This window comes from Onychomys torridus, chromosome 3 (assembly GCF_903995425.1).
Source record: "Onychomys torridus chromosome 3, mOncTor1.1, whole genome shotgun sequence".
Taxonomy (NCBI): Eukaryota; Metazoa; Chordata; class Mammalia; order Rodentia; family Cricetidae; genus Onychomys; species Onychomys torridus.
Window position 1 is genome coordinate 136,310,285 of NC_050445.1, and position 16,952 is coordinate 136,327,236.

Here is a 16,952-nt window from a genome sequence, read left to right on the forward strand (position 1 = left end):
AAAGAAAGTCCCTCCTACTAGCCGCCTGCCTCCCATCGCCGCCCAATCTTCCCTGATGATCATTTTAAACCTTGGCACTTCATTGATTGCAGTTAAAAGAAAGTTCTAGCACATTGTCAAAGAATTCAAACCATACTGGAGCTTCAAAGAGAAGAGAAAAGCTCCTTTACTACTGTTACCTAGGCCAGCTCTGTCTCGCGTGCAACCACTATTAACCCATGCGTCGTGTTCAAACTTCCCAACAATGTGTGTGCACATACGGATCTGTGCATGTTTGTGCCTATGTGTGTGCATGTTGGAAGTTTTACTGACTTCTCCTGGTTCAGTGATCTGGATGTCTTCCCTCCCCCACCCCGCCCCCCCACAAATCATTATCCCTTCCAGAATGCCATTTGAACTAGGTAAGATCTAAATACCTTGAAATTAATCTACATAGCCCCTAGAGTGTCAGAAAGGAAGGGCAAGCAAGCCGTGTGGATAGAGCGTGCTGTGGTAAAATCACAAGCAAGTGGCTGAACTGCCAGCGTGCACAGGCAGTCCCCTGGCCAGGGAGTCACTCATGTGCGGATTGTCTGGTGGCTGAAGGGAGGGGAGAGTATGGGAGGGGGAAGGCGGGAGGCGGAATGTGGGCAGGTCAAGTTTAGGATTACAGCCTCCACAGGGCGGTCTCCAGTCATGCTTTAAATAGCCAGCACCTTCCCTGGCCCCCACGAGAATTCTCCGACAGGACCTCAGGCAGAAACTTCACCAAGGTTCGGAATATTTTCTGCTCTCTTTCTCTTTCTCCTGTTTCTGGGCCTCAGAATATAGGTTGGTGGGATCCATGGATTTACAACCAAAGGGCTTTTGATGTCCCCGACAGCACTGTTAGCTATTAGGTACGCAGAAGCAAACACCTTATGCTGTTCTCTTGATGTTCTGCAAGGGGTGCCTCATGAGTTAAGGGACCACAGGGGTAGGAGACGGAGAATCCTGGTTGGAGAGGAAAATCCTTGAGTTTAAGTTGTGAAGACAGAAAGCATCTCCCCACTCAAGCCTCACAGCTCAGTCTAAGCCGCTATTCCCACTTTCACAGATGAGCAAACTAAGGCTGCGTTATTCATTAACTTCCTTGGAGGCATGAATTCAGGCTAGAAATGGGTAAGGTCTAAACCTGGCTTGCTGGAATCCACAGCCTATGTTCTTTCAACTGCCCCCAAGAAATGACCCTTATGGGGCTGAGGGGGAGGAGTGCTGCTTAGTTTTGGGGGGGCGGGGGGGAGGTAAGTGGGATGGCTTTGCCTCACTGGAAGACTTCCCTGAGATGGTTAGTTAGCTAGGGGAGGCCAGGTCAGCACGAGCCCTGAGGAGACAAGTTCAATCAGCAGAGAAACTTCTCACCCCATGGCTAGAGTTTTCCTTCCTTGGCCAGAGCTAGTTTTGAAGCCGGCTCCCCAGCTTGTCATATAATCAGAGTGCCTTCCACTGCCAGTCTTTTGGGCTGAATTTTCTAGTCCTTAGGGCTGGAGGCGGAACCTAAGGAAACCCGTGGCTTGGAGGGGTTCCTGATGAGGACGTTCTATTAACTTGAACTTGTCTTGGGGTTCGGAGAAAGCCCACCTGCTTGCTTCTCTAGAATGGGGCTACAAGCCAGTCATGGTGCCTCATGCCTGTAATCTGAGCACCCAGGAAGCTTGAGGCAGGGGGATCATCTCGAGTTTATGATGTATAGTGAGTTCTAGGACAAACTGGGCTATAGACCTTGTCTCAAAACAAAGAGTTAACAAACGAATAAACAATAACAAAAGTTAAAACAAAAGCCAGAACAAAGGGGACCACTGTATAAAATGAGGAGGGAATCACTTGCAATACCAACATTAAATATGTTGATAAACCAAGGCAGCCAACATAACCCAACTGATGTAACTGGAAGGGCAGGGAGTGCAGCTTGGCTTCAAGTCCCACACACTTTACCACCTATGTGGTAATAGTGACTTGATTTAATCTAGCAACCGCTTCAGGTACTTTATTTATGTCGTTCATTTTCTCAACGACAATAGGGCTGGTGGAAGAATTAAATGAATGTGTGTAAAATGCTTAGTCCATAGCAGCTGCTCGTTAAATTTAAACCGCGCCTGAATTCACCCGCAACCTCAGTATCAGTCTAGAATAGGCTGTTTCTGGAAGTCAGAGTTGAGCGTCGGGACTTCCTTTCCATGCTCTCGTCTCTATTGTAACAGACTGCCATGCTGGTGCTGAAGAGAGGAAAGGAGCAAGGGAGAGAGAAGAGGGGGATGGTGTGTGTGTGTGTGTGTGTGTGTGTGTGTGTGTGTGTGTGTGTGTGAGAGAGAGAGAGAGAGAGAGAGAGAGAGAGAGAGAGAGAGAGAGAGAGAGAGAGAGAGATATGGAATTTTTCCATGTATATTGATTCAGGAAGAAATGGAGGAGTGAGGATGAATTCCTAGACAGCTCAGTCCACCTCGTTCAGTCACTGGTCCCATTCAGCATCCCTCAGAAGACACTTCTTTGATCTGAATGGTGAAGACATAGATAAGAAATACATTCCTATGACGCAGCCACTAAGAAAGAAACATCGAGGTTCATGTCCCAATCTTTCAATGCATGTAAACACTCCATAAAGTGTCTAAAAAACATGATCATTTTGTACATACTGCTCTCACTTCCTATAGCACAGACATGCTTTTGTTTCAATATACATTTTCCTGTAACATAGCTTTTAATGACTGTAGAGAAGCTCATCGTGTATCTACCATACCTTATTAATATACCTTCCATTTTTAGCATGGATAGTCTTTCAATTTTTTTTTTGTTGCTGTTATGAACAATCAACATCTTCAGTATCAGATCTTTCCCCCACAGTCACAGCTACTTCTTTAGGGTAATTCCACAAGGGACATCAGTGGCTTTGACCGTCTGCCATCCTCTCAGTGTGCTTAGCCTACAAAGAGTCTGAACGGCTTTTTAACGTGTCCCAGCTGGTGGTGAAAGGCAAAGGAGACAGACAACACAGGCTATGAATTCAGAGAACAGGCATCACGGGAGCAAAGTCTGCTCTGTGGGGTCTGTGCTTTCTCTCTCAATATGAAGGGAACAGGAAGTCTCAGGAGCTGTTCTCCTGCTCTACCAGGGAGGGGCGCTAAGAAGGAACGGGTTGGAGGATAGAGAAGGAAGTCGCCCTTTTCCAGGGGATTTATTCCCTTGGGAATTTCCTGAAGTGGGGAGGCTCTCCCTGTGGGGTTCCCACCAGTGACAGAGTCCTAAACTTGTTTTTCAGGTGGGATGGATAACAGGGTCTCGGGAACAACCAGTAATGGAGAGACAAAGCCAGTGTGTCCAGTCAGAAAGGAGGTGGAGGAAGACTGCACCTTGGAACGGGAGCATTGGAACAACAAGATGGAGTTCGTGCTGTCAGTGGCGGGGGAGATCGTTGGCTTAGGCAACGTCTGGAGGTTTCCCTATCTCTGCTACAAGAACGGGGGAGGTGAGAGCCCCTCTGCCACCAAAGTCACCCCAGGAAGGAGAAGGCTTCTGTCTGCCACACTTACTGTCCCTCTGGGAAGTTCTGTAAACACGTAGAATGCTGGCGTTGAAGGACCCTGGCAGGTCACTGATGACACATTGCAGGAGACTGAGACCTAGATAAATCATGTGAGTGTTCTAGAGTCTTCCCTCTTAGCTGTGTGAGTACAGGCTCGGATCCAGATGGATCAGGGAATGGATTCTGGGTCTGCTCTTACTCTGTGTGATCTTGCTCAAGTTCCAGAAGCCCCCAGAGTCAATGGCTGCTCCTGTAAATCAAGATAACAGTACCTGTTTTTCAAGGTTGTTTTAAGGACTGGCAATACCATCCATAAAGTGCTTAATAAATAGGAGCTTCACTGATGCTGCTGCTGATACCAAACTCTTTTGGGATTTTGAGATTCTTCAGCGTGGCCTTGTGTCAACCCCCACTACTCAGCTGGTACCATGACATTCCCAATACCATCTGTTTCCCAACTCTCACAAGTATATATATAATCTTTGACCCTCATGGCTTTTCTTTTGAAAATCGCCCCCTTTGTGTGTGTGTGTGTGTGTGTGTGTGTGTGTGTGTGTGTGTGTGTGTGCGCGCGCGCGCGCGCTCGCGTGCGAGCTTCTTATTCTCCTTCCCAGCCCTCTGGGGGTAATTTCGCTAATCCACATAAAGGGAATTTCCACACCTCAGTGGGAAGTCTTGAGCAGATTCCCCAGGTACTAGAGGGCTTGGAGTTGACCTGCAGGTTAGGACACCATCCTGTTCTGTTGGTGGGTAAAGCTTCCAGGGATTGGAGGTCATGGGTCTGTTTTCATAGGGAGCTCCATCCTGAGCTGGAGGAATGCAGAACACAGAGGTAGGTCACCAGGGACAAGGCTGAGAGGAACACATCTACCCGCTTGCAGGGGAGCAGAGGCCTCCAAACTCATCAAGCTCAAGTCTCTCTCCCGAATGGTTTTGGAGAGATGAGGCACACAGTCCAGGGTGGAGGTGGGAGAGGATTGGGAGAGACCAAAAGAGAAGTGTTCTGCACTCATGCTGTCTTGTTCCTGGCTCTGTGGAAATTGGAGACTAACTGTGGGGTTGAAGTATTTGTATTTTTCCCTAGAGGAATGGGAATGAGGTAATATGTCCTTTCTCCCTACGAATTCTGGCCAGTGGCCTGAAATCACAGGACTTTGCTCAGTCTGCATTGTGAGAGAAGGAGGGAGGTTTTCCCATTCCTCATCTAGCACTAGATACTTCTATGTTTGTTGAGGACTTAGGGCCTGAACACCTTCCCTTTAGAGCGTAGAGGTGGAGGGATGTGGCTGGCCCAGGGCACAGACAGAAGCAGGAAACTAAAGCTGTATGCTGGGCCCCGGAACCTAGTAACCAGCTTAGTTCCTCATGTGGCAGAAAGATTACAGGGTGAGAAGCTTTCCCCAAGCCTCTCTGGAATTGGGTAAGGGTTGAGGCAGTGATTGCCAAGCTTAGTGCAAAGCCACTGAGGTGAAAAAGGCAGCAAAGGGGAGCAGAGGCGGAGCCGCTGGGGATGTTGGACTCAGCGAAGTTTCTTCCTTTGTCTGGCAACTTTAGGTTCTGAGCTCTGCTCCAGGACTGCATGGAGATCTGCCCAGTCTCTGTCTTAGAGATGCATGCACAGGAAAGAAAGTTCTAGGCCCTTGGTTTCTCATGTGGGTGCCTGGGTATGGCTGCTGGGACTTCTGTCCTCCAGACAGAGCCTCTGACCTCATGTGACAGTTGAGACATTTTTAGGGGGTCCTGAGATTTCATACTGTGTCACCACCTACAGTTTCAGCCTTGAGGTGGCTGAGGACTTCATGTACCACCTCCCTATTTGCTGATGAATAACAGCAGCCTGGGGTTGGGGAGGGTTTGGGTGGACTTTGGAGCGAGAGACTAATGCCCAGGTGTGCTCTAAAGGGCAGGTCTCATCCAAGGCTTCTTTGCCAAAGACTGATTGAGGATCGCGTACTGGAGGAATCCAGAGCCCTGGTCTTTGCTTTCTTAGCAGTTCATGCCACAGAAAGCAAGCTCCTGCAAAGCCTTCGGCTGGAGCACTTCCGCTTTAGCCGATGGGTGAGCTGATGCCACGGGGACTCCTCACTGCTGATGTTGGGAGGAGGGGCGAAGAAAACAGAGAGAGGGCATATGTGTTGATTTGACCCCTGTCTGCGGCCCCAGTGATTTTCTTTAAGGCCTTTGCTCTCTGACAGAGACTTGGGCTCCTAGGGATGTCAGGTGTGTTCTGAATAGGTTCTGGGAAGGATGCTGGGTACTCCATGGGTGCTACCGTGCTTGGTAATATGTTCTGTCAACCTGCTTCTGGACTCTTTCTCTACGTCCACAGTGCCACACAGTCACTGTTGTGCTCGCGGTGGGAGAGGGGAGGGGAGGACGAGGTAAGAACTTCTGTCAGTAATGCATGTGTGTGGTGACAATGTCAAGTGAATCTCCTCAAAGCTTAGTGATGTCTTCTTAGGTTTCTGCTTTAACTCTTGGTAGATTGAATTCAAAGTTCTGAGTTCCACAGCAGGGGAGGAGCTGAGCTAGATAAAGGACTGGTGAAGCAGCTGAAGACAATCAGGGAAGCAAAGAGAGTGCTGTGGTAAAGCCCATCAAGACCCAGAAGCTAGAATGGCATTCTTAGGGACATGGTTAGGGGCAATGCCTACCTCAGTCACCTAGACAAAACTCTTGCTGTTCTCTAGGACCCAGGGCCCAATGCCAGCATCCTCATGAAGGGTTCCTAGAGCTGCCCGCCTGTCACTTGTGTTGGCACACAGACAAGGAAGCTTGGACTCTATGTCCTTCAACAGCAAATACTGGGGCCCCTGCAAATTGTTCTAAGTGCTTGGAATACACTTGTAAATACACCAGACCCATGTCCTGTCTTCAGGGGTCTTGTCTTTCAGAGGAAGGAAACACAGTAAAGCAAAGCAGATAAGTAAGTTATATAGAATACCAGAAATTAGCAAGTCCTATGGAGAAGAACAAGAAGAACCGAGTAAAGGGGATTAGAAGTATGGGTGTGAGTTTGTGTCTGTTTTAAAGGGGCGGGATGTCACTGTGGGCTGCACTGAGAACGTGTGAAGGAGGCTTGTCGGGACTGGGGGGTGGTCATGTGGTCATCGAGGTAAGTATGCTGCAGGGAGAGGAAGCCAAGGTCAGATGGTCCTAAGCAAGAGCCCACCTGGCTTTATGGAAGAGTGTAAAGGAAGCCTCCAAGCCCAGGGCAAGATGAGTAGCTAGAAGTAAGTGAAGAAGTCGCTGTTAGTGCCTTTTGTTGATGAGACATAAGCCATAGACAGGACACCAACAACAGTCCCGAGCAAGGACTCCGTCTGAGTCTCACTTGGGTATTTACAGAATTAGGGGTGACACAGGCAGCTGTATGATTGAAACACCCTCCCCAGCATGGGCAAAGCTGCATGACTACAACACCCCCTCCCTCCCCAGCATGGGCAAAGCTGCATGACTACAACATCCTCCAGAGCATGGGCAAAGCTGCATGACTACAGCACCCTCCCCAGCATGGGCAAAGCTGCATGACTACAACATCCTCCCCAGCATGGGCAAAGAAAGCTACGTGACTGGAGGTCCCTGCGCAGATGGTGGACAGCCCCAGCAGATACTCACCTTTCTCAGCATTTATTTGCTGGCTTAGAGAGGCACCCCATGATTCTTGTAAATTTCTTGAACTTTCCAAGTCTTGTGATCTTTTCTTCTTTCCAGAGGAGGGCATGTTTAAATTAGAGGCTACACAACGTGGATGCAGACCAGGTAGGGCCTCGCTGGTTACGGTAAAACCTCAGCTTTTCCTCTGGTGTCATGGAGAGTCAGGGCAGGGTTTTGAGCAGGAGTAGCAAAGGTCTTATACTTAAGATACTTTCACTGGCTGTTGTGTTGAAAACTGAAGCTAAAAATTCTGGATTAATTCCTGATTCCTATGATGGCTAGGGTTCTAGAATCACCTAGAACACCTGTTTGGCTCAGATCTGGGGCTATTGAGTAGCAGCATCAGGTAAAGGCACCTTCTGCCGAGCCTGATGACTGGAGTTCAATTCCTCTGACCTCCACAAAATTGTCCTCTCACCTCTCCAAGAGTGCACTGTGACACACACACACACACACACACACACACACACACACACACACATAAATAAGTGTAATAAAATTTTTAGATTAGATCAGCTTCTGAGCATACCTGTGAGAGGTTATCTTGACTAGATTTGAGGTGGGACAATCCATCCTGAAGGAGGGGCAGCATCACTCTTGGGACTTGGATCCTGGGCTGATACAAAGGAGAACGTGTATTGACTAGGGGCATTTATGGCTTTCTTCTTCCTGACTGTGGACACAATGAGACCAGCTGCTTTAAGCTCCTGCAGGCTTGATGGCCTCCCACCACGATGCACTGTACCTTGAACTATGTGCCAGAATAAACCTCTACTGGCCTAATCTGCTTCTGCCGGGCATTCTCATCACAGCCGCAGAAAAGGGACTGAGACCAGCGCCTTCTCTCTAACTATTGACTCTACTCAAATATGTGAGCCAAAGTGTTTCAGGACCCAGGCCTTCAGATGAAGCCTCTCCAACTCTCTGGACCCTGGCTGCCAGCAGAATGAATTTCTCAACACCCAGCATACCTTAGACTGGAGTCTCCATGTGAGATATGTGGAATCTGAGCCCTTGACATAGTTCCTATTGCTAACCCCTGTCTAAGCAACTAGAAACTTTTAACCTGAAAAGGGTTGCTCTTCCTAAGACATGAAAGGCTGCAGATTTTAAGAAAAAAATCAGTGATTGAGTTTGGGGAACACTGACTTGAGATACCTTTTTCACGTTCAAGTGGATTTGTCGTCAGGGCAGTACAATATTTGAGTTTGGAGTTTGTGTGAAAGATCTGGTTGGAAATACACATTTAGGCATCACTAGCAATTTGAAGGTATTAAAAAAAGAAAGAAAGAAAGAAAGAAAGAAAGGAAGGAAGGAAGGAAGGAAGGAAGGAAAGAAAGAAAGAAAGAAAGAAAGAAAGAAAGAAAGAAAGAAAGAAAGAAAGAAAGGAAGAAAGAAAGTCAGTCTAGCTGGGCTGTGGTGGTACACACCTTGAATCCTAATGCTTGGGAGGCAGAGGCATGCTGATCTCTGTGAGTCTGAGGACAGCCTGATCGTGGTTAAAGGAGAGAATTCTAGGAGAGCCAGGGCTGTTACACAGAGAAACTATGTCTAAAAAAAACAAGAGAGAGAAAGACTAACATGGCAGTTTATATCTGTAATCTTAGGAGGCTGAGGCCGGAGGATTGCGAGTTCAAGGTCAACCTGGGCTACATGGTAAGGCTCTCTGTTTCAAAAGAAGAGAAAGAAACACACACACACACACACACACACACACACACACACACACACACGAGAGAGAGAGAGAGAGAGAGAGAGAGAGAGAGAGAGAGAGAGAGAGAGAGATCGCCAGTCTGTGAGTATGTGAGAAAAGAGAAAGAACATGTAAAGGGACAGGAAGAGCAGTGACAGGGGTGAGAATGGAGAGGAAGGCACCTGAAGAAGTGTTGGGGAGGAGGAGAGCAAACGGCAGATGCTGCTGAAGGGCTGAGGGTGGCCACGATCGCTGGTCCAGCCGAGAAGTCATGGGTGATTGTGGTGGAGTACTAGACCAACGCCTGATGGAAGTGGGTTTAAGAAAACATGGAAGAGGTGCATGCCCACATGCCCAGTCACTGTGGCACGGGCCCCTGAGCTGGAGAAGCTGCTGAAGTTGTAAACTTATTCTTCCAGCCCTTCACCCTCAGCTCCCTGGGGAGAAAATAAATATGACTTTTACCCCAAGGCCTGTCCAACACAGACCAAAGCAAAAAAGAAACTCTGGTCATCTCAAGAGGCATGGTGGGGCAGGTGGGGTGGGTCGAAGCGGAAATACCATTCGGTTTGGCTAGGAGAATTTCAGTGACTTGTCTGTCAATCTCAGCTTGGATAAAACCCAACTGTCAACCACGTTCCTTCGATTTCTAAATCTTTGATGATTGATTGCTGGGAACCTGGAGTTTTGTGTCCACACAGCTGAAGACCATCTAATACGGGGCAGGAGCTGCCCTTGCTCCTTGTATCTCTCCAAGTTTGTTCTAATCCTCAGTCCTCACACACCCAAATCCTAGACGTCTTGGACCTGAGCTCTCCAATGGGATCTCTCTGGCAGAATACTCAGGGCTGGAGTCTTCATGTGAGGCCACAGTAGGACATGCCACAGATGGACCCTTTGGAAGGGCATGCTGGAGGGGAAGGCTGAGCAGAATCTCAGCTCTAGGCCTAAGAAGAGCGCAGCCCAGGGAGAGCAGTGTAAAGAGGGTGAGATAAAGCTGTCGGCCAGGGTGCTGTTTGTAGCTGCAAAAAAAGAAAGCAGAATGAGAAGCAGTTGTCCCCCGCGTCCTGACCTTTATGTTTTTAACAATGTCACTGTGTGTATTCATTGCACACATTACATGCTCCACTAAGACAGGTTCTCCATAACTTCTTGGCTCTCATTAGTCTCTTTCATCCTCCTAGAGAGTTTTGTTTTTATTTTCATATTGGATATATATATATATACATATATATATATATATATATATACATATATATATGTATGTATATATACATATATACACATAAACACATAATTTTATATGCCTATCTATAAAATCTAATAACTACAAATGAGAGAAAACTTACAGTATCTGTTCTTCAGAGCCTAGCTTAATTCACTTAACATGATTGTCTTGTTTTCTTGCAAACCACAGAACTTAGTTGTAGTGGGTCACCACTCCACCAATATTTAGTTTTTGTTTACGGCTGAAAAAGAAATCTCTGATATATCTCATAAAAAGTCCATCTCTCTGTTATTGGGCACCTAGGTTGCTCTGTAGCTTAGCTGTCATGAGCAGTGCTGGAGTAACATCCTTGTGCAAGTGTTTCTGTGACATGCTCAGTTGGAGCCCTTTGGTAAATACCCAGGAAAGATGCAGCCAAGTCAAGAGGAAGATCTATTGTTAGATTTCTGAGGGACCCTCATTCTCTTCTACTGTGGCTGGACTAGTTTAAATCCCCACTAACACTGTGTAAGGCTCCCTTCGCCCTCATCTGCACCAGCTTTGATGTTGTTTGTTTCCTTGACAACTGCCGTTGTGACTGGGGTGAGTGTGTGTGCCCAGTGTACTTCTGATTTGCATTTCTTCAATGGCTAGTGAAGTTGAACTTTTTTAAAAAAATATTTACTGCTCATTTGTGTTTTCTCTTAAGAACTGTCTGTTTACGTCATTGTCCCTTACTGATTGGGTTGCTTGATCTCTTGTTGCTTAGTTCTATGTATTTTCCAAATATTAATCCTCTGTCAGATATATTGCTAGCAAATACTCTTCTCTTACTCTATTTCTTCACCCAGTTAACTGTTTCTTTTGCTGTACAGTCGATTTTTAATCTCATGAGGGTCCATCGTCAATTGTTGGCTTCATTTCCTTGGTTCTGGACTATGTCTACGTCTTTAATTGTATTCTCCATTTTTTCCTCTAACACTTTCCTAGTTTTCGTTCTTATATTAAGGCCTTTGGTCCATTTGGAGTTGAGTTTTGTGAAGGATGAGAGACAGGGTCTAGTTTCATTCTTCTGCCTGTGGGTACACGGCGTCAGCTGCTGAAGAGAACTGTCTTTTCTACAATGTGTATTTTTGGAATATTTCTCAAAAATCAAGTGGCTGTAGCTACATGGGTTTATAACCCAGTCTTGTATTCTAATTCACTTTGTGCCAGTGCCATACTGTTTTGGTTACTGGGGCTCTGTAATATAGCTTGCAATCAGGTGTGACAATACCTCTAGCATTATTTCTTTGCTTAGGATTGCTTTGTCTATCTCAGGTCTTTTGTGGGAAGCAGTTATTTTGGTAGCACATGACAATCTTGTTACTGAGTTACTCCATGCCTACTTTGGTCAGGCTAGCATTCATTATGGTGTATACCTTTTCATGTACATGCTGACTTCTGTTGCTAGTGTAGGATATAGTTCTCTGTATCTTTAAAAAGTAGCTGGGACATTACAGGTGACATCATTGAGGGTGTTCCTTCTGAGAGGTGTGGTTTACAGTCTCTCCTGACTCACAGGAAGTGGGCAGCACATTTTGGAATGTTGAGAGAGACTTACACAGGTGAAATGAGAGTGTGGCTAACTTTCTTCTCCCGTGGCTCTTCCTGTTTCTATAGGGTCTTACTTTGTAGCTCAGTTGGCCTCATGCTTATAGTCTTCCTTCCTCAGCCTCCCAGGTGCAGGTATTAAAAACCTGTGTCTCTATGCCAGGCCCTGACTCAATCCTTTAATGGTGGTGATGGGACGGGGGGGGGGGGGGGGGGGGGGGGGGGGGGGGGGGGGGGAATGTCCCTCAGGACTACCTGGGTTGCACTTGGGTCTCTCTTGGTCAGCATCCCATCACTGTCCCCTTCCACCTTCCCAAGCCTTTAGAGTAGAAGCTTCTCCTGACGAGTGTGGACTTCGTTCATGTGCTCAGGGGCAGAGCTTACCACGAGCCTGCAGTTAAACATTGGCTTGGTCAGTTGGGAAAGAGCCAGCAGCATAGATAGGGGCCTGAACTGGACCGTCAACTTTCTGGAATGATTAGGGCTTTCCACAGAGACCATCCACATCAGCTACTACATTCTATATTCCCCGAATTTTCCCATCAAGCCTTGGACCTCTTAGACTGTTCACAGTCTTGATTCCTTGGCTTTCAGGGCAGTTGGGTATTCCTTTAGTGTCTAAATAGTGTATGACTACAAACTAAACATCTGTCCCATTAACTGGACCTTTGTTCCCATTAACTTTCAATTAATTGCCATATTTAAGATGTGCAAATTGAAGCCTCTTGACATATACATATCCAGAAAAGTACTGCCACTGTCAAGCTAATGAACACATCAATCACCCTCAAAAACTTCCTCCTGGCCCTTAATAATCTCTCCTTTCTCTCATGGCCCCTGTTGCTGTGTCCCTGTGTGATCAGGAAGCTCTCTCTATCATTGTGAATTCATCTGCTTTTTTAAAAAAAAATATTTTATATAAGAGGAATCACGAGCCATGTATCTTTTTTTTCTTCTTGTGGCTTCTTTCACTCAGAATAATTGTTTTGAGATTCAGTCATGGTTTTCTTTTCACTAGTTCTTTCCTTGTTCCCAAGGGCCCCTTTATGGACTCAAAGAGACAGCTTAGATGGTAGAGCGCTTGTTTTGCAAGCATGAGGACCTGAGTTTGAGCCTCCCCCTCCCCCCAAAGTAGAAAAATGTGGGTACAGTGGTGGATGCTTGTGTCCCAGTGCCAAGGAGGCAGAAACAGATGAATCCCTGGGGCCAGTCTAACCTATTTGGTGATTTCCAGGCCAGAGAGAGACTCCATGCCAAAAAAAGGTAGATGTATGAGGAACGACACCTGAGGTTGTCCTCTGGCTTCCACACACGTGTGAACACACCCATGTACACACATATACATATGTACATACATATACAGGCACACACAAACACACATGCACACACACACACACACACACACACACACACACACACAAATTAAACAACTTAAAAAGACCTTCAATTCTGTTTTTCTTTAGCGTTCCATCTGATTTTGTTAACACAAAGTTCGGGGCTTCCTAGAAGGAACTCAACAGCTTCCTTCGTTTTCAGTGTTATGTAAGGCATTTTTGTAGAACTGTGTGATTTCTTCCTTAGGTGCCTAGAGCACTCCCCAGCCATTAGAGCTAGAGGTTGCTTCATGGGAAATAGGTTTAATCAAAAAGGATCAATTGATTTCATAGTTGAGGGCAGCTTCCACTGCCGTTCTTCTTGAGTAAGTCACAAGAGTCTGTACTTTTTGAGGAATTTGCCCATTTTCTCTGTGCTGCTATAATTATCAATATACAGTTGTTTGTGAATTTTCTTACCATATTTTCATTATTTGTAGAAGCTGTGCTAAGGACATGCCTCTCATTTGTTATACTGGTAGTTTTAAAAACTTTATTTTTGTATTGTGTGTGTGTGTGTGTGTGTGTGTGTGTGTGTGTGTGTGTGTTACATGTACATGCATCCATGCAGGTGTATGCATGCCGAGGACAACCTTTGGGGGTAGGTGCTTGCTTTCCAGCTTGCCATGTGTTTCTGCTGCTGCACTGCAGACTCCAGGCCGGTTGCCCTGAAGGATTCTGTTCCTGCCTCCGAACTCACCAAAGCCGTGCTGAGATTGCAAATGTACACCGCTAGACCAGCGCTCTTTAAAATGTGGGTTCCAGGGAGTGAACTTGGGTCCACAGGCTGTGCAATCAGCACTGTTACCCACTGAGCCAGTGTCCCAGTCCTTGTGTTGGTAATTTACATCATCTGGACATCTATTGAGTTTGTTGTCTCAAGAAGCCAGCTTTCGGTTTTGTTGATCTTCTCTCAAGCTTTCTTGTTCTCTGCTTTGGCTCAGTTTGGGCTTCCTTGGTTCTTATTTCTCATTTGTTAAGGTTCCCCCTTAGCTGAGGCTATTGATTTGAATTCTACTTTCTCTTTGTGACAATAGATATCTAGTTCTAGAAAACTCCAACTACAGCTTTAACGGATTCCACAGATTTGGTTATGTTGTATTTTATTTCATTCTACTTAAGAAATGTTCTAATTTTTCTTTTGATTACTTCTTTGATCTGTAGATTATTTAGAGGAATGTTATCTAATTAAAAACAACTAAATATGTAGGGGTTTTCCAATGTCTTTCTTTTACTGGTTGCTAATTTAGTCAGAGAATACATCTGTCTGAATGACTTTCTTGCTTATTAAGATTTGCTTTGTGGACTAGAGCATGGCCTATCTTGGTAAACATTCTATATATGCCAGAAAATAATGCATACTATACCATTGTTGTTGGGATGATATATAAATGTTATTTAAGTGGAGCTAACATATGGCTTTCAAATATTTTATGTTCTTATTGATTTTCAGTCTATTTGTTCTTTAAATGATTGAGAGAATATTAAACATTTTAACTCTAACTAGGAATCTATATACTGTTCTTTGCAGGCCTATTTGTTTTGCATCACAGGCCTGAAAGCTCTATTTTTGAGTGATTTTGAATTTAAGATATTATGTCCTCTTGATGAATTGACCTCTATTATTATGAAATTATCTTTACCACCCAGAATATTCTTTGCTCTAAAATTTAATTTGTGTGATGCTTGATAGACATTCTTTTGAAAGTTTTTCTCTGACTTTTAAAAGGTTTATAGTCATTAAAAATTAATTAATATAAACAGATGAACACTCTTTAGGCATTATTGTAATCAGGACATTGCAATTCTAAGCATCTGAAGTAGGAAGATTGTGAGTTATGGACCAGCCTAGGCTACATGCTGAGAGAGACCCTGTCTTAAATCAAGCCAAACATGATAAAGATTCTAACTTTCTTTCAATAAGTACTAACCTGAAATATCTCTTTCTATCTTCTTACTTATCATCTCTCCATTTTAAAAAACTTGAAATGCGTTTCATTTAGGCAGCATATACTTGAGGCTTATTTAAAAAAAAAATCCACAAGGCCCTGGGTTTGATCCTCAGCTCAAAAAAACAAAAACAAAAACAAAAAACAACCTAAAAGTCCAAGTCTTTTAATCGTTCTGTTTAGAGCATTTACATTTAGTACAGCTAACCATAGGTAGAGCAAGTCTGACTTCTTACTACCTGTTTTATATTGTCCCATTAGTTCCTTGTTCCTCCTTTCTTCTGTCCTCTGCTGTGGTAACTGGATGTGGTTTTATTATTCCACTGCTTGCATTGTTCCTTTGTTGACTTACTAGTCATAACTCTGTGTTGTGTTAGTTTAGACTTTGTAGTCTGCATCTTTAATTCATCAAACTTCATTTTCAAAGGATATTGTACTACTTTATATATGAGTCTTATAATCCTATAACTTTCTTCTCCTGTGCATTGTACTTTTGCTATATATTTTATTTTTCCATTTGTTAGAAATTATTTACATTGTAATTCATAATAAGTTGCATTTTAAATTTTTTTCTTTTCTTTTCTTTTTTCTTTTGTTTTTTTCTTGTTTTTTTTGAGACAGGGTTTCTCTGTAGCTTTAGATCCTGTCCTAGACTAGCTCTGTAGACCAGGCTGGCCTCGAACTCACAGAGATCCACCTGCCTCTGCCTCCTGAGTGCTGGGATTACAGGTGTGCACCACCATCGCCCAGTGCATTTTTGAATTTTATTATTATTCTTTGACAGTTTCATGTACACGTAAACCTTGGTCGCTTTTTAACTCCCTCACTACACTCTTGCATTTCCCTCTCTATCCCATGAAACCCTTCCTACTCTGATGTCTTCTGCTTTGTGTTTGACTCACAGGGTTCTATTATGGCTGTCCTCGTGAACATGAGGAGAGGATTATCTATTGGGACATGGCTAACTTATCAGTGGTGACAGCATTGAGGAAAAGTGACAGTCTCACTACCACTTCCACCACCAATAACTGCCCATGGACCTTCAGGGAGGGACGGGCCTCAGAACTCCTTTCCGATGCATGATGGGATAGTGACAGTGCCAATATTGTGTAGGCCTTGTGAGTTAATCATGGCTGCACTGAGTTCACGAATACAATGATTGTGTCATGTCCAGAAGACATTGTTCTTCAATGGCCCTCCTCAACCCTGGGCTCTGAATTCTTTCTACTCCTCTTCCATGATGTTTCCGGAACCTAAGGTGGTGTAGGGTTGGTTGCTATAAATGTCCCATTCCGGAACAAGGACCTGACGGTCATTTATTTCATCCCTCTGGCCAGCTTTGAGTCTCTGCATTAACCATTGTCCACTGCATAAAGAAACTTCTCTGATGAAGAATGAGAGAAATGCTAATCTATGTAGTCAGAAACGGATGTTAAGGCAATTGTCTCTTTTTATTCTTCTCTGCGGGGGAGTTGGGGGACAGGGTCTCAGTTGTATCCCTTGTTGGTCTGGAACTCACTATGTAGACCAGGCTTACCTTGAATTCAAAGATCAGCCTGCCTCTGCCTCCTGCGATGGGATTAAAGGCGTGCAACACCACACCCAGCCCAGTTGTATTGTGGACAATGTAGTTTACTCTTTCTGGAGTTCTGTATTCCTTTGTGGGTATATATTGCTATGTGGCTTAGTCATATCCCTGTGCCTGAAGGACTTCCTTAACTTTTCTTGTTGTATGTGTCTTGCTGGTGGTGGATTTATTCTTTTCATGACTCAAGATTTCATTTTCATGTTTGAGCAATCTTTTTCTGAATGTGGAATTCCAGGTGGACAGCTTCTTCTCCTTGGTGCTCTCGCACATTTGCTTCCATCTGGCTTACTTGCATTATCCCGGGGATTAATTTGATGCTATCCTTCCCTTTGCTCTTCTGTACTTACACATCGT

The 16,952-nt window shown here is 44.9% G+C and overlaps 1 protein-coding gene across 1 annotated transcript in view; it reads left to right on the top strand.

Annotated features, from left to right (window-relative positions):
• The first annotated feature begins 717 nt into the window (after positions 1-717).
• Positions 718-16,952, top strand: part of Slc6a13 (solute carrier family 6 member 13) — a 36,372-nt gene continuing 20,137 nt past the window's right edge. Inside the window, exons 1-2 of the mRNA XM_036181821.1 lie at positions 718-752; positions 3,275-3,481. Of these exons, the coding sequence (XP_036037714.1) occupies positions 3,280-3,481 (202 nt within the window). The 5' untranslated portion in view covers positions 718-752; positions 3,275-3,279. The remainder of the gene's footprint in view (positions 753-3,274; positions 3,482-16,952) is intronic.